The 23,620-nt window shown below is 31.3% G+C and overlaps 2 protein-coding genes across 2 annotated transcripts in view; one reads left to right on the top strand and one right to left on the bottom strand.

Moving 5' to 3' along the window:
• Nucleotides 1-918: 918 nt before the first annotated feature.
• On the bottom strand, nt 919-18,513 carry LOC126880432 (uncharacterized). Its single transcript, XM_050644287.1, has 2 exons — nt 17,736-18,513; nt 919-4,638 (listed from the first exon to the last, which is right to left on the bottom strand). The coding sequence occupies exons 1-2, from the start codon at nt 18,472-18,474 to the stop codon at nt 3,758-3,760; spliced, it is 1,620 nt and encodes a 539-aa protein (XP_050500244.1). The 5' UTR covers nt 18,475-18,513; the 3' UTR covers nt 919-3,757.
• Nucleotides 18,514-19,777: 1,264 nt separating this feature from the next.
• Nucleotides 19,778-23,620, top strand: part of LOC126880435 (serine-threonine kinase receptor-associated protein) — a 57,554-nt gene continuing 53,711 nt past the window's right edge. The window contains exon 1 of the mRNA XM_050644290.1: nt 19,778-20,000. Within this exon, the coding sequence (XP_050500247.1) occupies nt 19,850-20,000 (151 nt within the window). The 5' untranslated portion in view covers nt 19,778-19,849. The remainder of the gene's footprint in view (nt 20,001-23,620) is intronic.

Raw genomic sequence — 23,620 nt, 5'->3', positions numbered from 1 at the left:
TTTTATTTTACATATATGTGCAAAACAATATCATAGACCATGATAACAAGTTCAATATGGGGATTAAAATATATTACTAATTTTTCACGTTTATTGGCTTTTCTCAAGATATCTTGAGTACCTATTAAAATTATTCTTGTTAACAAAACAACACATTTTTCTAACGAATTATACATTTGAATTTAAAGGAATACAGAACGCTGTTACAAATTGATTTAAATGAAAAATAGAGTAGGCTGAAAACTCCAGTGCAAACATGGGAGAAGAAAGAAGACTATCTTAAAGTAATAAACTTTTTAAACAACATTACAGTTGTTAATGATGTTATTTTGTGAGTGGGCAACATTTGGGCTGAAATCTGAAATTCAGGGTTTATAGGCAACCCTTCACCAGAAAACAGTCGGGGACATCGGACATTTTTAAACTTTGGTTTTTTTCGGAACACCCTAACCTAAATCATGGTATAAGAAACGTACTTGTTTCTTGCTCTATGACATATTTAAAGCAATTAAGCTCAGGGATATATTTATTTACGGATTAAAAAGTGACAAGACAGAAAAAGCATTGATCCAGCCCATTAACTCATGATATAATTCTGTTGTAAGAGCCACAGATCCAAGGAGAAAGATTTTTAGTTAGGAAAGAAGTACACTAATAGTAAATCCGTGACCAGGTAACGATTTTACAAAACATACCCGCTCTCATCACAAACTTCGCCTCCTACGCATTCGCCATCCAGAACTCTAAGAATCCTACCCGCTATCAGCACATCTTACTAAATACACCCGATTCCAACACGTTTGGTGCCATTCGAACAAACTAATATGCAGTAATCCAATCCTGAGTGTGGTGGTCAGTTTGTTGGTGGTCATCGTTTCACCTAAATACGTAAGCAAAATGTATTTCGATGTTTTTTTCAATAAGATATTTGAAATTAAAAATTACATTCAATTTTCTCCTTTTTACCCCTGTAACTTATTAAAATAAACATATAAGTTTTCACGGACTTTCGGCCCTCGGTAATATTGAAATCTAATCTGCGTTTAAATTTTTCAAAAATACTAATTAGTTTTCTCAGGATTCGAAAAAAAAAATGAATGCATTACAAGCAAATTTTACGCCTACCCACTAAAATTATGTTTTATCTGTAAGTTTTAAATAATAAAACATTTATCAAACCATAAAACTGCATTATTGTTCCCTCCGAGATTTCTTCTCTAAGTAAATTTAGTAAAATGTGTTGATATCGGTTAGGGATACTTACAGTTCTGAATGACGTATGCGTAGTAGGCGGAGCTTGTGCTGAGAGCGGGTATGTTTTGTAAAATCGCGAACAGGCATCTCGTAACACGACAGTTCGTAACTGCACAATTGGTAACAGCTACAGTTCGTAACTATACACATTCGTAATAGGACAATGGAATGGACCTATTTTGTTTATTTTTGTTAATGTGGAAACTAACTGTTTTTACAGTTGCAATGGAAATTACGTTTCTCAATTTAACGAACCAGCATCAGAATAAATATTTTTGACACATTTCATATTTCGTGGAGAAATAAATTTTTTATGTTGTTCTGAAGCTATTTCTTTGTGGCATTTTTGTAATTAACTATTCTAACTGGAAAATAAGCCACAATTTAACTTGAAAAAATAATTTTATTTACATTTCGACTTTCACATCAGATGTCGTTGTCAAAATACAAAATATTAATAACATTAATGGACGTCGTTGTCAATATACCAAATATTAATGTTATTAATATTTTGTATTTTGACAACGATGTCCGATGTGGAAGTCGAAACGTTAATAAAATTATTTTTTCAAGTTAATTTGTGGCATATTTCCCAGTTAGAATAGTTAATTATAGATTTTTAAAATTATAATCAACTATTTTCAATGGGAAATAAGCTACAATTTTACCAAAAAAATGATTTTATTAACATTTCGACGCCCAAGTCGGGTGTCATTGTCAAAATACAAAATAATACTAAATTAAACAAAAATGTTGTTGCCTAGTAAAAAATTCTTCTAATAATTTATTTAATCTGACTCATTTATATCGGCAATTCAGACATGTATTTTACATTTTAAAGTAGAAGACTTTAAAATGATATTGCCAATATTGATGAGTTGCATTCCTGGGACGACTTTACTAAAAGATAGTTCATTTGATTACATGAAATCAACCCAACTCAAGAATATCCGACACAAAAAATGTGATCTGTCTTTAAAAAGACAACCAAATGCAACAGTGGCAGTAAAATTCTCGCGCTAGAGATTCCATAGTAAATCACGAGGGAAAACCAGGAAAAACCTCGCGATACTATCCCAACATCGTAAGTATTTGGGCTTACATTTAGTTTACTCTCAAATCTAATACCAAATTCCTTGTGAATATTTATAAAATACCTTGTGAATGCGAACAATTTTATATAGGTGAAACATCAAGACCATTAAACGTTAGAATAAGTGAACATCAGTCTTATATTAAAAATAGAGAATTTGATACATCTCAAATATGTCAACACGCATGGGATAATGAACATAGAGTTCAGTGGAGAGATTCAAGTATAGTCCTGAAAGAAACATATAGTAAAAAGAGATAAATCAAAGAAGCGGCTCTAATTATGCTAAATGAAACCAATTGTATCGCAAATTCCTCGGTAGAATGCAGTAGGATGTGGTTACCCATACTGAAAGAGGAAGTCAATAGAAAGAAAATACCACGATTAGTAAGTCAGTAACATTTCGAGTTAGTACATATTTTATATTTTAGTATTATGTATATAATATCTATGTATTATTATTATTTATAATTTAAAATAGCATATAATATATATTATTAAAGTCGGAATTTGGTATTATGTTTGAGAGTAAACTAAATGTAAGCCCAAATACTTACGATGTCGGGATAGTATCACAAGGTTTTTCCTGGTTTTCATTCGTGATTTACTATGGAGTCTCTAGCGCGAGAATTTTACTGCCACCGTTGCATTTGGTTGTCTTTTTAAAGACAGATCACATGCTATGATTTTTTGTGGCGGATATTCTTGAGTTGATGTAATCAAATGAACTATCTTTTAGTAAAGTCGTCCCAGGAACGCAATTCATCAATATTGGCAATATCATTTTAAAGTCTTCTACTAAAATACATGTCTGAATTGCCGATATAAATGAGTCAGATTAAATAAATTATTAGAAGAATTTTTTACTAAGCAACAACATTTTTGTTTAATTTAGTATTATTTTGCATTTTACAACAACACCCGACTAGGGCGTCGAAACGTTAATAAAATCATCTTTTGGTAAAATTGTGGCTTATTTCCCATTGAAAATAGTTGATTATAAAAATGCCACAAGGAAATAGCTTCCGAACAACATTTTAAAATTATGTCTTAAAATAAAAAATAGAATCTATTAGTAATGTAAATTGTATTATTTATTATAGTAAATACATTATTATTATTAAACTGTTTTTACTTGTTTCATTATTTTTAACACTTAGTTTTATAAAGTGATAATTCAAGACAAATAATTTTAAAAAATTCTTTAACCGAAATAAATAAAAAAAAGTACCATTACTTTTAGCATAGGAATGTATGCAAAATGCATTTTTGTGTAAATTCAATAATACTAAATTTGCTAAAAAAAAAAAAATAAATCTTGGCGTTACGAATATGTATAGTTACGAACTGTCACTGTTAGCATTTGTCGGGTTATGAACTGTCATGGAACCTAATAAATCATATATGTAATTACTTTCTCAGTGCTGATGCTTTGTATAACATAGACATGTTTGGATCTGACTCGGACAGCTGGCTCTCACTTAGAGATGTTTTGGTTAGCTCTGAGTCTGCATCTAAACTCATATTTGTAAATAAGGACGTTGGCTGGTACTTCTTTTCACTTCTTATCACATTAGATTTAATGACCATTTTTTCTATGGAGGCAGGGAGATTCAGATGTTTTTCAGAAGCTAATATTTGGCGTTTGGAAGGTTTGTAAATTGTAGTAGGCAGGGAATCAATATTATCAGTTCTTTTAACCTCTGGAATTCTAGAAGATATATCAGCTTTGTTGGTCACCTTCCTGTCTACCAGATGTACATTCTTTTTTAATACAGGATTTGTACTGTAATTAATATACATTCTAACTGGACTAACAATATCTTTAAGATTAGGTTTTAACGTTTTTTGACCACTTTTTAATTTTGGAGGAACATTTGGTACCCTAAATGACTTTGGTGACTTTTTAAATAAAGGAATGTTACTCTTATATGGACTCGGAGACTTCAAATTTGTGTGATCTTTAATGGGGGTAACTGAAGACATAGATTTTTGTAAAAATGATCCTGATATTAAATTAACGGGTGGTGGACACAATTTATAACTTCCTTTTTTATCATTGGCATCTTTATAAATATCAGCTACGGAATTTTCAGCTACATTTTCCTTATCACTTTCTGCTATTTCATCACTACTTTGATAGCTGTCATTCATAGATAGATTTGCCTGTTTTAAAATGGCATTAATTTTTTCTATTGTATCATCTAAGGGGCAGTCACTGGACTCATTAAACTGTTGCAAATCGATTTCTGGGAGGGAGATTGCAGATGAAAGAGAACAATTAGCTGCACCTATAAGAAAAATAAACAAGTTTAGTAATTATTTTTTTGCATAGTTAGTTACACTTTAACAGACTAGACGTGGCTGGAAATTACTAGGTATACAGTGATGAGCGTGCTAATAACTGGCAAAATAGCTCAAAAGATGGAAAACAATACATTGCCAAACAAAAAGAGATGAAACTAGTGGAGGTGGAAATTATCGTTATAAACGTATTAATTAACATTACAATACATACTGGTAATATGATCAGTCATATTACCAGTATGAGCGCCAATGGTGAATATTAAATTCTTAATTGTATGTCAAAAAATGTGCAATGACTAGGTATGTATTAAAACCCACCAAATTTCATTTGCATATCTCAACCGGTTTTAAAGCAATAAATAAATCGTCAGTATGTAAGAAAAGATTCAAACCCCAGTATCTGGGAAACAAAGCATTTGCGGAAATACGATTATACAGCAAACTGTCATTCTTTTTTCATGCAGAGTTACCACTTAAAGTTTGTCACACTTATTTAGAAAAACCCTGTACCGATGAAGAACATGGCTAGTTGTTAATGTACCTAACTTTTTTATTCTTCGTTCTTATCTCGAAGCCAAAGAATTGCAAATCAATTTCAGGAACTCGACTTTTCCTACAGCTTAAATAGATTCAAAGCCGTATTGTCAAATATCACTTGACGACAGTTATTATCAGATGTAGGTACCTACTTTTGATTTTTTATGTTTATTACTTATATTATTTGTCTGTGTACTTTCATGTTTAATTGTCTTGTAATTTTTAGCTTATAAATGTTTTATTTTGTTTTAAACCTTTAACATGTTAATTATATTTTTTTTTTAATTATCGTACTTGTAAAATTGTACAGCATTTTGTAAAATGGGTTCGCCCGTAAATAAATAAATAAATAAATAAATTATCCAATATAAGTGAATGAATCAAAAAACAGAATGTTAAGAAAACCTGAGGCTATAGTTGGGTTTTAATTTCAGTATTTTATAAATGCTAGAATATTCCACAGGGTGAGGCATACTTTGAGAAGAAACACAGTTTGATTCATACACCTGGTATACAATGAAAATTTACCTGTTTAGCAATAAATAGCAGTCTGATTTTTGCATGAGAGTTTAATCTCTGTTCGGAGAGTTTAAGTCTGTTCTGTCGGACAAAATAAATGTGCCGTTTTCGTGGTGTGACCGTTCCAAATTTTTAACCTGTTCCACAATTAAAACTGCCCCTGTTCCAGTGTTCGCAGATATCAAAGTTTATCCGACTAGACACCCATAAGCTATTAACAAATTTTCAGCTTGCTATTAATCAACTTTTTTTTCATACGTGGGATCCAGACCTATAATATTTGAGAGATAATGGGTATTTGTGTAATTTGAACTACATATACCATAGTAAAAATGACTCATGGCACACCACATTCATTGTCGTCGTGTTATCGAAAACAACAGGCACCTGTAGTATCCTTTATTTATTTGAAACTGTCTTAGCATTGTTTAGAAAAGACTATTAAAACTATTTTTTAACAATGGTCTTAATCATCACTGTTATTAAATAACATAACATCAGAGACGGTATTGTGTGTAGTAAAGTCGTATTGTTCGCTTCCGTTCTGTAATCGTTCGTAAATCTATTCAGATTTTGTGTTTGCGTGTGTTTTGTCTAGGGCAACAAAACGTAAAAATGTTGTAGTGACAATGGAAAAGAAACTAGAAGCGTTAAGTAGAATTGATAAAGGCGAATCTTGCAGCATTATATGAATAGAATAGAATAGAATACTTTATTGGTATAGCTTTACAGCTGCCATCATAAAGATGGATATACACGTCAGATATACAACACAATATAGTCACAGACACATAATCAAATACCTATACATACACTTAAATTTTAGATTTAACATAATGTACATTGATAAATATGAAAATTATTAATATTAGACAGAACTCATAACAGCAATCTAGTTGCTAAGTATTCTTCTACACTGTAGAATGCATGTTTACATAGTATACTTTTCACAACTCTTTTGAATTTCACCGGATGCAAAGATCTAACTTCATTTGGAAGATGATTATATAGCCTGACCCCCACATAATCTGTGGACTTCTCAAATTTGGATAGTTTGTGACCAACAGTAACAAACTGATTGGCATTCCTAGTTGAGTATGCATGTAAATCAGAATTTCTCTTGAATGAATGTAAATTATGCTTAATATACAATATGGATTTCAAGATATATATGGAAGGCAACGGTAAGATATTGTTATTAATGAAAACTTGCTTACAAGTATGCCCAAAAGGAATATTGAAGATAAGTCTAATAATTCTCTTCTGTTTAATAAACACTGTGTCTGATTTTGTGGAATTACCCCATAACGTAACATTATAAGTAAGGTGACAATAAACCAAAGAATAATATACATTAATGAGAGTTTTAATACTGAGTGTTCTCTTCAACTGTACTAAAGCATAGAATGAACAATTTAGTTTCTTATTAACATATTCAACGTGAACATCCCAACTCATAAACTGGTCCAAGAATACACCTAAAAATTTTATGTCTGGAATATTTACAATTTCAGGAATAGACACAACTGGCATATTTCGTTTGCATCTAAAATGTATATACGATGTTTTATCAATATTCAGTTGTAGCAAGTTTTGTGTACACCATGTTTGGAATAATCTGATAACCCTTGACACTCTATTTTGAAGCTCTACGTATGTATGTGCTGATACAATCACAGATGAGTCATCTGCGTACATTACAATGTGGTCATGAGTAATATGATCGGGTAGGTCATTGACAAAAATAAGAAATAGCAGTGGTCCCAACACAGATCCCTGCGGCACTCCTACATCTACACTGAAGATGTCTGACCTTTCCTTGTTTAATTCAACATAGAATTTCCTCTCCAGAAGATATGAGTTCAATAAATTTAACATGTTACCTCTTATTCCGTGGACATACAATTTGTTAAGGACAAATTCAAATTTAAGACTGTCGAATGCTCTGGAAAGATCAAAGAAGATACCCACTACAAGAAGACCATCATCAAGGTGCCTATAGACAGATTCCATAAATACTTCAGTAGCCCCCTCTGTTGATCTTCCGGATCGAAAGCCATGCTGTTCTGAACACAGTGCATTATTTTTGTCCAAAAACTGTATGATCCTAGTGTAGTAAGCTCGTTCAAAAATTTTTGAAATTACATTTAACAAGGAAATAGGTCTATAATTATCAATACAAGTGTGATCGGATTTTTTATATACTGGAACAATTTTACTTAATTTTAGGTTTTCAGGAAATTCACCTGTGTTGTATACTAGGTTAATTAAATATGCCAGCGGTTCTGATATAACATCCTTGATGTGTTTGATCATTCTTGTGTTTAATTCATCATTTCCAAAAGAATGTTTATTTTTAAGACCACAAATAATATCGAGAACCTCATCAGATGTTACTGGAAAATAAACAAAACTGTCTATAGTCCACCTATGTGATAAAGTACAGTTTTGAGGGTTATTGTCAAGCCTATTTTTTAGTGCATTATTTCTGTCATTGAAATGGCATGCAAAATATTGAGCTAAATTTTTATCATCTGATATTAGTTTGTCTTCAATTTTGAGTTTAATTTTATTAGTACTTTGCTTTCTCCCTATAGTTTTATTTACTATACTCCACATAGTTTTTTGTTTATTATTACTACTTACAATTTGAAGATAATTGAATTCCCTTTTCTTTTCAGCAATAAGATTATTGTATTCCTTCTTGGTAGCTTTATACTCATTCCAGATGTTACTATTATTAGAGTTTTTAGCTTCATTAAATAGGTTTTTTAATTGTTTACTCCTAGCATATATGTCATGATCAACCCAACCTTTACTTTTATGCACGTCCTTACCTATTTTACTTTTAAGGGGACAGTTTGAAGTAATAGCAAAGTTTAAAGTATCCATAAATTCGATAAAAGCGTTATTAATATTACTTTCATTGTATACCTCGCAAAAACCAATCCTCATTAAGTCTTGTTTTAGGATGTCTAAATTATTATCATTTAAACACCTAAAACACTGCTGTTTTATATTAGATTCCATCCTATCCTGATTACGACCTACAACAATGTCAAAAACAATGGCAAGATGGTCACCCATATTGGGTTGATTGACTTGACAAGTATGATTCATAGTGATATTATTAGTAGCAATGTAGTCAATTTTTGTTTTTGTTACTTTATTGTTATTCATGAAAATACGTGTTGGTATATTTGGGATATTAAGAGACAAACCAAACGATTGAAAAAGATCATCTAATCGAAGTTTTTCATTGCTCTGAATTAAGTAGTTGATATTAAAGTCTCCACAGAGATAAATTTTATCAACACGGTTGTGAAAATGACCTAAAATATTAAAACAATTATTTATAAAAGAATCTAGATTGCTGTTAGGCGTTCTGTACACATTAATGACTAGAAATTTACAGTTACTGATTAAAATAGTCACAGCACAACATTCAAAGCTTTCTTCCTCAGAGAATTTACGGCAATCAACGACTGAGACTGCATACTTGTCTGTCCCAGATTTAGATAAAATAAGAGTTCCACCATGTATTTTATTTTTTCTAGTAAAATGGGTTACTAAAGTGTACCCTGGGATATAAATAAGATTAATATTATCCTCATTACACCAGTGCTCCTGAATACATAGAATGTCAGGTTTTTCAGCATTAGAAAAAAGCTCAAGATTTAAAAGTTTGTTTGTTAAACATTGTACATTAACCGAGATTAACTTCAATTTAAAGTCATTTACTATACGTGAAATAGTTGTATTGCTTGAGGACCCACCTAATGCGACAGCGTCCTCCTCATCTTGAAAAACGAGACTAATGCTCCGCTGGGCCAGATTTCTCGCTTCCATGCATTCTTAATTAAGTCTCGTCTAATGGTCACTTTCATGGATGCATATATGTCAGGTTTTTTGGACTGATGGATTTCGCATTTTACGCCATCTAAATGATTTTCCAGGAACTTTTCTAATTGCTCCGGTTTTGTATCAGGCTTTAGGCGAGTCACATGTAGGTTGATCATTTGTGGAACAGCCTCAATGTTGCAAGGTGACTCGGTACTTCCAACTAAGAACTTCCTCTTTTTTCTATGAGCTACCTGTGTCCACGCACCGTTGCTTGAAGACTCTGAAAGAACCGGAGCATTATTTTCAGTGTTCAACAGATTATGTAAAACAGTTTGAGTTTTGGCTTCTTGCATTGCGGCACTCATTTGTCTTGATGTAATGTATTTTTTTTCATTTGGCACTTCATTTCCAAAGTTTGTCGATGTTGAGGATCGCGCTAGCGTTCCGTCTGCAGGAATTTTAGTCACTACTAATTCAGTTTGTTTACTATTAGTAAGGTCATTAACATTTTGTAGTTGTTTATCATCTTTACCAGGGGAAGTCCAGTTTTTTCTTTTGTCAACGTTAATTACCTTGAATTCAGGTTCTTTAGTTTTTTGTTTTACTTTTTCTTCAAGGAGCTCGTTAGTTCTTTTTAACAATTGATTATTATCAAATAAAATTTTATATTTTTCCTCTTTTTCACTTAAAATTGTTTTTAGAAAATCAATTTCCAACTGTAGGATATGTGCATTTACCTCTTGAGTATGACTTACTGAGTTTCCTTTGGGATTTTCAGATTGTTCACATGTCTCACATACAATTCTAGAATCACATAACTTTATACATTTCTGCTTTTTTCTTGATGAACAAGATAAATGAAAAATACTTCCACATTTTATGCACACTATAACGTTAGTAGTTTTCTGGCAACATTTGAATGCTTTTTCCTTAAAATTCTCATCATTTACAGAGAGGAGTAATTTCACGTGCGCATCGTTCGGCGCCATCTTGATAATGATGTCGGTACATCTACAGCATCGGATTGGAAGAAAAATATAACTAAAATCGAAGAATTTTTTTTCAAAATGATAACAAAAGACAGTTTGGACAGTCGGTGCAAAGCTAATAAAGCTAAGAATGAGACTCTTGACGACGCTTTGTATGTGTGGTTTTGTGTGGAATGCTAACGTGGTTTACCAGTGTCTGTGTGACAATTATAACGGAGTTTATCTGTAAGCATACCATAGTTTATTAATTTTTACCATTTTCTCCGGCTAACCCGGATTTTCGATAACCCGGATCGGCCGCGGTCCCGATTAATCCGAGTTAACGGGGTTCCACTGTAATTACATATTATGTATAATACATTAGTAATATAATACTAATTTAGTACAAAAAGTTTCTCGCATTTCTTTCATTATTTTGTCAGTCAAAAACAACCTGCAACCTTTCTGTCTACCTCTAAGCGTTATTATTGTGGTCTTTAATTTTTTATAATAAAATTAGATGATGTGTATTTTACATTTATTTAAAAAATAAATTTTTTGTAGATACTAAAAAATACACGTGATATAGGGGTGGGGGAGGGGTTAGTTTTAAACCTCACCATGTATCACCAAGGAGGAGGGGGGGTTAAAAAATGCCAAAAAAAACATCACGTGATTAATGGACGGCCCCTAATTTATTATAATATTTTTAATAAAAATACAATATTTCCATAAGTTTCCGAAAGTTTCCAATATTCCCGGAAAGTTTCCGGAAACTTTCCGGCGTTCGAATCTTCCCGTAAATTTTACATCAGTACTTATGAGCCATTATCCTGAAATATTGCAAGGCCTTCCTGTGGCATAGTTGGTGAGTCATTGGTTGGTTTTTCCAGATCGAACATGAGTATAAATAGTCGATTTCCGCTAAATACTGGGGTAGTATCAATGTTATATAGATGTACAAATCTCTTTTTTAGCTTAATTATGATTTCTTGACAATCTTTATTTTTAGGATTATTTAGTTTGTTAGTATATGTTTCAATAATATGATCATGATATGTCATTGGTGAATGTATTCTGCTTGTACCAGTAATTTCTGATGGCATTTCGGAGGATTTTTTGTTCATAGACTTAATGCGCGCATTAGGAATTCCTTCGATAGGTTTAGTTGGTATGTTAAGACATTTAGGTGACCATGCTTGGTGGTCTTCAGCGTTGCATGACAAACACTTTTCTGGAAGAGATGCACATTTGTGTTGAATGTTTTCCTTGGCATTTCCTACAGCTTATTTATGTGGTGCAGTTCTCTATAGTGTGGGTATATAGTAAGCATTTGGAACATGGGATAGGAGAAGGTTCGGGTGGTTGACTGGGATAAACAGGATAGTGGTAGTTCTTAAAGAACACTCCCTCGCTTAATAGTTTTTGAAATGATGAGTAATCTCCCGTAATTATTCTAATCAGGTGTCAGTTTTCCGGTTTTTCTTGATGTAATTCTTTTGCAGTATCTGTGTGTTATTCCGATATTGATAAGGTGGTCTTTTATATGTATATCCTCAATATCCAATTCTACCGATGATATAACACAGGCGAAAGTTGTGTTTTGTGATTTATATGGTGTTGATTGATTTTGGTTGGAATTTGTTTCTTTGACCACACTTGACTGGACTAATGATTTCAGCTTTGTTTTAATGTGTTTATTATCCTGATTACTTTTTAAAGCAAAACCACTTATAGTTTTTATTATTACATCGGAAGAGTTTGGATCTCCAACACTCCAATAATTAGCCAACTGTAACCTTGATAATTCTTGATGAGTTGTTAAAAAAAAATTGTTTACAGTTTTTATTACTGATGGTTTTCATTTGAAGTGAATAGTTTTGTGTGTTGTTGTTAGTTACCTTTTTTTGATGACTTGGAGTGCTGATATCTTTTTGTGAGTTTTGCTGAGTTTGTTGTGTTATGTTTTCAGAAGACTTAGGTCCAATTATTATATCTTGCACTTGCTGTTGAGATAGTTGTGGTTGTGTGATTCTTTTTTTTTGCTGGATTAGCCAAATGTTTTTTCTTTTTCCTTTTCACTTTTGTCCACTGTCCGGCATCGTCCATTTCCATTTCTTCCTCTTCTTCTGTTTCGCTGCTCTCGGAAGCCATGATTCTTAACTATTTTTTTTATAAATCAACTAGTTAACAACCTGCTCACTAATTGCTTTGTAATGAATGAACTCGTCTTCAATGTGTGTGTTTACACTATGAAGGTTCCAAGCATACTACGAAGGTGATATTTTGGCGTAAATTGGTAACATTTATTTGACAGTTGTGGTGATGACACTTCATATTTGTTTATATTCTTTACTGTATTTGTTTCATTATATTTACTGTTTTTATTATGTACTTTAACGTAAGATTATAACTTAATTATTGTTTTCTATTTCTAAAGATTTTATTTATTTATATTGAATATTAATTTGATTTAAATTGATTTAAAAATTGATTTAAAAGTGATTTAGGATTATTTAGTGTTGTGAATGTTGTTTGTGTACAAAGGACACAGAAGGATTTTGATTTAACATTTTGCGAGCGGTAGGTGATTTTAATTAGTATTGGTTTTATACATTTGACCTAGTTGAAATCGGTGTCAAATTCCTTGTGCATAAACAATTTGAATTAAACCTTTACTGTAATTAAGTAGTTAGATTTTATTTATTTTATAAATAAAAATAAACAACATCCAGATAGAAATAGGAATACCAGTAAAATACAGTCAAACAATTAATTATTATAATAGTAATTGAAATTAAGATGACGGACAGCGGCAGCGACACTTACGTATCAGAGGATGGTAAAAGGAAAGGAAATGAATATGAGGAAATCTTTAGTAAGAGCAGAAGAGTATATCGATCTCCCAATAAAAAGAATGATGGAGATAGAGAGAATGAAATTACGGAACTGATAAAAACGTTAATAACTGATAATAAAAAGAAAGATAAGGAACTAGAGGATATAAAAAACATGGTAGGTGAGTTGGTAGGAGAAATGAAAAAACTCAGAAAAGAGAATAGCGATTACAAAGAAAAGATTAAACAAATAATTCAAGAAAATGAATATTTAAAAAAGGAAATGATAAGTATGAAACAGAAAATGGATAAATTAGAGCTAACTTTAGAAATCTGTCAAAAAGAAAGAAAGAAAAATAATTTAATAATGAAGGGTTTGCCAATAAGTATGTCTGATATGGAACAGCTTAAGAATGAAATAGGAAACTTTTTGAATAAAGAGCTACGAATAATGGCAGACTTAAATAAGGTACAAAAGATCAACGACAATATGTGCATTATTGAGTTAAGTAAGTATGAAGACAAAGTAATGCCCGATTTCACCAACGATACCTAAATATTTAAGAATTACCTAAGTGGATTTAGGTACTTCCTAACTCTAAAACGGATTTCACCGTACCATAAGAATTGCCTAAAGCGCTTAAGCATTACCTTGCGTTAGGATACGGTTTTCGATGTCCTTAAACTTTAGGTATTACTTATCGGTGACAGTCAGGTTATATTTTTACAATTTTGACTAATGTACTGTGACGTTTGTCAATAATTTGTTTCTTACCTTAATTTTTCTGTTATTCTGTAATATTGGGTATATTAGTGGTAATTTTGTGTTATCTTTTATATTAATAATATAATGTGTTGGAAAATATAGAAAATCGTTTGGAGTTTCTTACAGGTCTATTGTCAAAATTATGTAGTCTACCTACTACCTAACAAAGTAGGTTGTGTTTCTTCTTCTTCTTGTAGTTTCATAGTGTTGTGTTTCAAAACCCATTCATGATATCACTAAAAGCCTATCATTAAAAATTAATAATAAAAGAAGCAATTTTTAACATGGTGTTTATTTTAAAAATATTTCATTAATGACAATTTACCTAACTTTAATTTTTCGTCATATATGTGAAATTTACAACTCTTTTCTTTTCCTCCATTTCACTGTACATATACAAATAACATACAAAACTTAACAAACTGAATTCAAAAATAACTATAACTACTAAATAAAATAACTATAACAGTAGGTACAAAACTGAATAAAACCAACTTAGCAAACAATTTTGACAAATAATCAAAAATGTAAGGTAATGTCATCTTATTCTTCTTTTTATTTATCAAAAATAGTTCAAACATACCCGAATTAATACCTAGGAAAGAATTTCCTAGATAAACAGTTCTTTTAGTTGTGAAACGCTATTGTTCTTAAGTACTGACTTAGGAAGTTCCTATCGATAAGAATTACTTAATAAGGCAACTGTTTAGGTATCGTTGGTGAAATCGGGCATATGTCACAAATGATGGCGTAATCCCTTTTCTATAGGTATAAAAATTTTGTAAATATCATTCATTTCTTAAATCTACACAACATTATCATTAAAAATGATCCATTACTAAAAACCGTTAAGCATATCTGTGAATATCGCATAACCCTCAAATAAAATGTGTCATCATACCAGGCTTGTTCATGCTTAAAAATAAAATATGTAGACAAGATATAAATATATGTAATAGGTAAGCAGTTTTTGCAACGACAATCCAATCACAATCAGTGTTGTTTATAATAATAGTAATTCCGAACGAGTTCTATTAGCTTTTCTACGTCCATCTCGAAAACAAAACCGCAACTGAGAATTGAGTCACGTGTCCCACGACACCAGAAAACTGTACGCCGATGACAAACGGTCGCATGGCTAGACCTGGCACCGTATTGACTGATATTAGGATGCGCAGAACTCTCTACGCAACTCGCAGGTGCCAGGTTGTGTTCACTTAGGATCAATTTGCGCCAGGCCTTTTCCTTCCACAGATTGGCATTTTCCTGTAGAATCTTGTTTTTGTCAGTTAATTCATCCACTAACCTTCTCAAATCTTTTATGTTCTCTGGTGTTACATTTTGGCTATCTTTGTCTTCTTTAACCTCGGTCTTCTAAGCTTCCGCATCACAACAGTAAATACGACTTTTGTCGACGAAAACTACTTTTCCGGCCCAATCTCTGTTCACACAGGAATTGTGGAAAAGGCTACCGCACTAACACAGATTACCACAGTAGAACTTTTCGTTTTGCAGCATTTAAATGCCGTTTTATCGGGAGCGTCGTCTTCCGCATGTTTCACAGCTGACGCCATCTTTTTCCACTAATGTCAACTTAGATCTCTAATGTAAATAATGACGTGCAACAGTAAGTAAATTAGACGGACTGTATGTACATATTATCATTAAAATATTTATTTATTTATTTATTTATACGGGCAAGCCCAATTCGGTAATACATTAATAAGATATTGATAATTACAGTGTTGAATATATAAGAATAAAATGAGAGAGTACAAAACATTTAAAAAGACATGACAAAGTAAAATAATTACAAAACATTAATTACTAACAAATAACAAGGTTATGACATTGCTAAATATTTAATTTGGTTAAATGGTTCTTACAAACATCAACAGAGTTACCAAAAAGTAAAAGGTCACCTAGGGAGTTAGCAAGTCTTAGTGTTCTAGGAACAAAAGTAAAATATGAGTAATTATATCTATGAAAAGAAATATGAAAGGTTTGAATTTGTCTTGTTGATCGTGGTGGAACAAACAACAATATTTTAGCAAGGAGTTCAGGGCAGTAATATATGCCATTGATAATATTAAACAATACTGTAAGATCTTTACGCTTCCTACGGACATCCAGAGAAGAGATATTCAAAAATCGTTCCATATCTGTATAATTATAATTGATGTGTTTTTTGAACCCAATATATCTAAGAAAATTATGTTGAACACTATCAAGTTTGTTCTTGAGGTGTAAATAATGTGGGGACCAAACTGGAGAACAGTAGTCAAGGTGCGTCCTGACTAAAGAACAATAGAGCATTTTAATAGTGAACACGTTCGTGAAATCACGAGTTGTCCTTTTAACAAAGCCAAGCATTTTCATGGATCTTTGAGTAATATTGTTGATGTGATGGTTAAAGCTCAGAGAGGAATCAAGAACAACACCTAAATCTTTAATTGAGTCTACCGTATCCAATAATTGATCATTTATGGTATAATTAAATACTGATAAATGATGATTTCGACAAAACCGGATAATGTGATACTTGTTGACATTCAAATCCATCCCATTATCAAGACACCAGTTGGCTAAATTATCTAAATCTGATTGCAATGATATTGCATCATCTTGATTATTAATGATTTGATAACATTTAAGATCATCAGCGAATAAGAGAGCAGAAGTGTTAGAGAAAGCAGGTGACAATGTCGTTAATAAACAGGTTAAACAAAAGTGGACCCAAATGAGAGCCCTGAGGTACACCAGAGGTTACTAGAAAAGTGTTGGAGTAATGATGGTTAACAATATGGTTATATTGTCTTTCAAACAATTATGTGATATATCAGATTTTTATAACATTGTGTGCTGTAAACTTTGTTGCAAATACACGCTAAACACACTTGCTCAAAACAACATAGTGTAGTTTACCTCCGAGGTCCAGAAATGGAGAATTTGTAAACTCACAGACCTGGCATTATTTAAAGAGTTATAAGATGTCTTACACTTTAAATAAACTCAATCAACTACAAAAACTACAAAATCGTGGCATGAGAATTATATTGAAAACAAATCGACTTACACCTGTATCATATATGCTACAGGTTTTAAGTTGGTTCACAATTGAAGAGAAACTGTATTATTATACAATGATTTTGGTTTATAAAATACTTAATAATGTAGCTCCAGATTACTTTAAGCAGTTTATAGTGTGTAATAAAAATTACAATTACATTATTCTACAAGAAATATGGGGAATATTTACATAGCAAAAACAAATTATAGAATGACGATGAACTCATTAGTATTCAGGGGTTTTAATGAGTTTAACGCTCTACCGGGTGAATTAAAAAATACGATGTCACTAAAATCTTTTAAAACCAAACTTAAGCTGTATATTAGAAACAAGTGATGTAATACTTTATTACGTTAATTTTATGGGTGGGTAATGTATGGTATTATATGTTGTAAAATTTATTTAAAGTTTGTTTCAATTTCATTTGATGTTGCTTAGTTATATTCGATTTTCTAAATTATTATTAATATCTATTCTCTACATTGATTGTATATTAGGGTAACCTATTTAAATGAATAAATATCTATCTATCTAACCTTACCTCTATTATGATAAGTACTCTCTTGAAATTGTATATCCTTAGCAGTATCTTCATCACTTTTATTTTTCTCATCCTCACTGCTAACTTGAATGTAACTTGTATTTTGATATTCACCTGTAGTATTTCCTTCATCACTGGAAATTTCAATCGGACTTGCAGATACATCTCTCTCAAAATCTGTAAACGACTTTCCAGGAGAATTAAAAGTATTATCAATAAGTGTTTGATACTCATTTTCAAAAATATAGTCACAGGTCCTTTCCATAGAATTTTGCACAAAGTTTAATTGAGAAATATCTCTATAATGATGAGCCTTATCTTCTATTACGTTTGTATTTGCCGATTTTTCTATATCCGTGCCAGAAAAGTAGACAGAACTTTCAGGTTCAGGTGCCGAGTTACTACTTTTTTCAATTGCAGAGTGATATTCCAATAAGCTATCGTGTTTATATTCACAATCGTTCCTAGCATTTCCAGCTTCTGAAGCTGTTAAGTAAGATGATATGTCAGGAATTTGATTATCTTCCTCTTTAACAGGTTCAGACGGTTCCATCTTGTTTTCAATCTGTATGTTGGGTATTTTGTTGTAACTTTTAATTTCACAATGTGTAGTATATCTACCTCTACCTTGCCATTGACGATGTCTTTCAATGTCTGCCTTACATTCTTTTGAGGTCTTTGGACCCCAGGCAACTTCTTCGTCGCTACCGTAAAATGCTTCCACAAATCTTTTTGACATTTTTGTTTTTAAAATAACGAACCATTAAATTAACGAACTTTTCTTCTTCTTCGTCCTTTTTTTATGGGTTTCGATTATGCAATACCATAGCCACCTTTACTTAACAAGCCATGAAGTTGAAACTTGGCAACATCTATTGGTAGACCGATTAATTCTGACAGTTCTCATTTGTTTTTAAATAATTTTCACTGTATTTACAGAGAAACTGAAATATTTTGCAATATTTCGTGCTCCAAATTATAAAGAACATTAAAAGGTATGTTATTAAGATGATTTTAGTTCAATATAATATATTTTTATATAAACTTGCGTGCATATAGAAATCCGTCCACTTAAAAATTTTGTCATTTTTAATGCCTTATATTTCCCAAACCTGTTGGCAGATTTAAGTGATTTTTTTAATATGTTATAGCCTAATTCTTTAACAACACAGCTGTAATAATATTGTTGCTAACCAGTTAAATTTTTATGGTGTACCGGGCATTTATAAAATACTGAAATTAAAACCCAACTATAGACTCCGGTTTTCTTAACATTCTGTTTTTTTGATTACTTCGCTTATGTTTAACAACTAGATTTGTTCTTTATCAATTCAGGGTGTTTCCAAATAAGTGCGACAAACTTTAAGGCGAAAGGAAGGAAATGCAAAATTTTGACGCCTGCATTTTAAATGTAATCATCTTTTTCGAATTCTGAGAAAACTAATAAGTATTTTTGAAAAATTTAAACGCAGAATAAAAGATTACTTTATTACCGAGGGCCAAAAGTCCCTTAGAATGAATAAAAAGTTTTTTTAATGACATATTTGAAATTAAAAATCACACTAAATTTTCTTAGTTTTTCAGCCCTGTAACTTATTAAAATAAACATAGAAGTTTTCAGGGACTTTGGGCCCTTGATCCTAACGTAATCTTTCACTCTGCGTTTAAATTTTTGAAAAATACTTATTAGTTTTCTTAGGATTCGAAAAAAATGAATCCCGTTTATATTCTTGTTATTGGTTTTTTTTTGTATAATAAACGTTACTTACAAGGAATTACTTTTAATATTATTTTGTAGAAACTTCCAATTAATAATATTTTCTTGTTCGACTCAAAAAATACTATAAATTTTACCAGAATTTGTACTTTAAAATCGTAGTTTCGAAAGCGGTAGTCCGAAAGTCAGACTACGGACGTCATCAATTGCGACGTTGCCTTTTTCTCTTCATGACTTGTAAAGTAAAGGTGGCTATGTACATACCATATTTAAGTGACGACAGTTGACACCTGACAGTGACATTGAAATCAATTTGGAAACGTCAGGTAAACGTCAAAATTTTAGTTCAACGATATCCATTGACAGAACAACTCGATGGGTAGTCGTCTGTTTTTGCATGAAAGTTCGATTTTATTTTAATTTTTTTGACAACATGGCAAATTTAAGACAAACTCCTTTAACTTGTAGTGGACATACGAGACCCGTGGTTCATCTAGATTTTAGTGAAGTTACAGACAGCGGATATTATTTAATTTCGGCGTGTAAAGGTAAACACATTTTTATTATTTTCTTGTTACAATTTGTAACCTTGCATGTTTATAAGAATTGTACCTTGGCCTAATTAAAAACATTAACATGCTGCTACAATAGTTGTTTGACCTGAAATAAAACCTTACAAGTAGACATGGAAGGTCACCCTCAATAATCTTCCTGTGTTTTTTTACGTTGTCAAGAAATTATAATTTTAAATGTAATGTACTTTCAAATGAAATCTATTGGAACGACAAATAATTTAGAAACGTGACTAACAAGGATTAATTTGTTGTTTACTATTTATTATATATTATAATTTAATTTATTTATTGAAACAATAATAAAAATTCAAATTAAATAAGAATAATATATTAATAAGAGATAAGTACTAGTAGAGGATCCGATATAGGGTTGATCTGCACCAATCTGTTGGATAAAAATTATTGGATATGTAATTTAGTGTTAACAATTATAAAAAACAAGGTGTGCCCGATCTAATTTTGTTCTGACTATAATTAATTAATAATTAAAAAATGACTTTTTTTATGAACTCTAAAAAAATTTCGACCGGGCAGAAATTATTTCAGATTCTTCGGACCATTCTAAACAAAATAGGTCTTTTGTAATTTTTCTCTAAGTTGATTGTTTTCTAGTTATAAACAATTTAAAACTGAAAAAAGAAGGAAATATATGACGATTTTCAAGGGTCAAAAACACAAGTAAAAAATATTATTTTTGGAATCATCAAGTACATAAATTCAAGTTCACGCCTGTCTGTTTACACCTTCTCCTATTAGGCCCCATAAGAATTTTTCCCATGTTTTATTATAAAATATATTTTTTTAATTGTTAATGAGGAATGTTCCTTATAAGGAACGCCTAGGAAGATGGGCATTAAAAACTAAAAAACAATGTTTTAAAATAAAATAAGTCTAAAATACTTTATCAAGAACTAATAGAAATAAGGTATGAACTTGAATTTAAGTATTTATCAATTTAAAAAATAATATTTTTTTATGTTTTTGAACCTTGAGAATCGCCACATTTCAATCTATTTTCAGTTTTAAATTGTTTATAACTTGAAAACAATCAACTTAAGAGCATTGGTACAAATATTTTACGACTATCCCTACTTTTTCTTTCTTTACACAACAAATTACGTGCAGTAAAATGCTCACTGGTATTGAGATGTAAACATTAATTGACAATGATATTGTCATCATTAACTTTTATAAATAATAAAACCAAGTAATAACCAAGCAACATAAACAAAATTTGTTTAGTGTATTAATATTTTGTATTTTGATAACGTTTTCCGAAGTGGAAGTCAAAACTTCAATATGTTGAATTTCCAACTTATATTGTGACTTATTTCCCAAGTAAAATAGTAAAATACATTATAATCTAAACTGTCTGTAATTTGTTAATATTGGATGAGATAGCAAAATTCCCAAGTAGGTACTGAAAATTGTTAGTGTGTAAAATATTAATAAAAAGAAATATTCTACCTATATAGTTGGCTTACAACTAATAATGTATATAAAAAAAACATGAGCAAACATTCCTTAGGAACGTGGATCTACATCCGTATAATACACGCCTATAAAAGATAACATACACCAGCCTTTTTCCCGCCTGGGAGTTGCACAGCATGCTCCTACATACATTGGGATTAAATGTTTTAATAAGTTCAGTGACATGTCAGTGACACATAAGATGCATCTTGACACTATTAAATCGTTTGAACGGAATCTAAAAACGTTTCTAGTTAGCCATGCCTTTTACAGTATTGAGGATTACAATGTAAAAATGAAGGTACAGTACAACCTGCCATATCCGGACCTATCATATCCGGACCTCCCCATATCCGGACGGTTCTGCGCCGTCCGGATCTACCGAAATCTACCGAGAAAGGCAGTCCTGCTGTTGGACAACGCACTAAAAGAAGAACTAAAAGATGGCGAAATAATGTATTATATAATCTATAAAACATGTCTATCGATGAAAGTTATTGACGGCGTTGATTACTGGAATGTATGAAGGAGAAAACGTTTCAGAGACTGTAAAAGAAGTAGTGGTCTTGATATCCGGATTTTTTCATATCCGGATCGGTCTGTCGCCACATTGATCCGGATATGGCAGGTTTTACTGTATAAACTATTCAGTGACCACAGCTGTACCAGGTGTCCTAATAAGAATGGCTCTCGGCCATATCTCAGGAACCGTTTATACTACAGCTTTGGAAAAAAAAATTTATAACAAAAGTTGCCCCGAGAAAAGCCTGGAAATTATTTTCATAATTTTAAGTCCACCGCTAGAGGGCGTAAAGGGCACTGGAAATCCAATAATCGTATTCTTCATACAATTCTGTGCATATTTTATTTCACAAGTTTAAGTCTACCTGTGCAAATAAAAGGTGGGGGTGAGTGGGAACCTTGTTATGAAAAAATCGCTGTAAGTCCGGTTCTGCTTAATCTGCGATTTTTACAAACTTCGTCTTGTTGAAAACAGCTCTTTTTCGTCAATGTAATAGTTATAATTTGGAAAAAACCTATTACGTAATATGCCGGCTAGAAGACGCTATTTATTTTTTTCAGAAATCTAGTTTTCTTTGGAAAATTTTAAATACAAGTATGTATTTTTTTTCCTGTATTACAAAATTAGACCAAATTAGCAACAGAATACCGAAAACCGCATGTCAGTACCTTTTTTCTATCTCGAGATATCTTAAGAAACATGTAAATTTTAAACATAACTGTTGCTGTCATATAAGTGGAAATATATAGAAGCACGTAGTGTTCTATGGAAAAAAACAAAGGAACATCGTCCAGATGTCACCGTATATAATGAATCAAAACAACAATAAGACAAATAACACTATAAAATATAACAAAAAAAAAGAGTGTGTGTACTTTGTACGCGAGTAAGAAGTTATACTTCTATTATTATGATTTTAGCGAAATAAATATATTTTAAACAGTTTAATTTTATTTTTATTTAAATATTACACTAATTTTAATACTTAAAATAATACCAAAACATAGCGTTAATATGTAAATTTTTATGAATTGTTGCCTCCGCGCATTTGCTTTTCTCACGATGAATCGTAGAAAATGTAAAAACGTCAGATTTTCTACAAAAAATTTTTAATTTTTATTTCAATATATTTTACTATCAATTATCCTATTCCCAACTAAGAAAAATACATAACTGTTATTGTCACCGGTAAACTAAGTTAAGGAAGTCAAAGTGGAAACAAGTAGTGTGCTATGGAAAAAAATAGAACTATTAGAAGTATTAACTTCAAAAAGTCATCATGTGTCAAATTATGTGTCAAATCAGTAAAACATAAAAATTTGTTAATTGATGGTTTGTTGCGGTTTGTTTCTATTAAATTTTATATAAAATTTATACAGAGTGAAATTCAAGATGATTCCTACAAACTAAGAAGCATTTGACATGATAGCCACATTCTTTGAATGCATAAGAAATTCAACTGTTGCGGCTAGAATATATGCAATGAAATATCCCCAAAGACGTCACCCCAGTAGTAGAGTTTTTCATATTTTGTTTTGATTTATTATATACGGTGACATCTGGAAAATTTTTCTTTGTTTTTTTCCATAGCACACTA

This window comes from Diabrotica virgifera, chromosome 2, assembly GCF_917563875.1.
Source record: "Diabrotica virgifera virgifera chromosome 2, PGI_DIABVI_V3a".
NCBI classification, from domain to species: domain Eukaryota; kingdom Metazoa; phylum Arthropoda; class Insecta; order Coleoptera; family Chrysomelidae; genus Diabrotica; species Diabrotica virgifera.
The sequence above is the reverse complement of the archived record's forward strand: the minus strand, read 5'-3'. Positions and strand labels throughout refer to the sequence as shown.

Excerpts from the sequence above, each read along its gene's own strand:
- LOC126880432 (XM_050644287.1), bottom strand. The coding sequence starts at position 18,474 with ATGTCAAAAAGATTTGTGGAAGCATTTTACGGTAGCGACGAAGAAGTT. Across the intron at positions 4,639-17,735 it reads GAGTACTTATCATAATAGAG|GTGCAGCTAATTGTTCTCTT; the intron begins GTAAGGTTAGAT and ends TTTTTCTTATAG.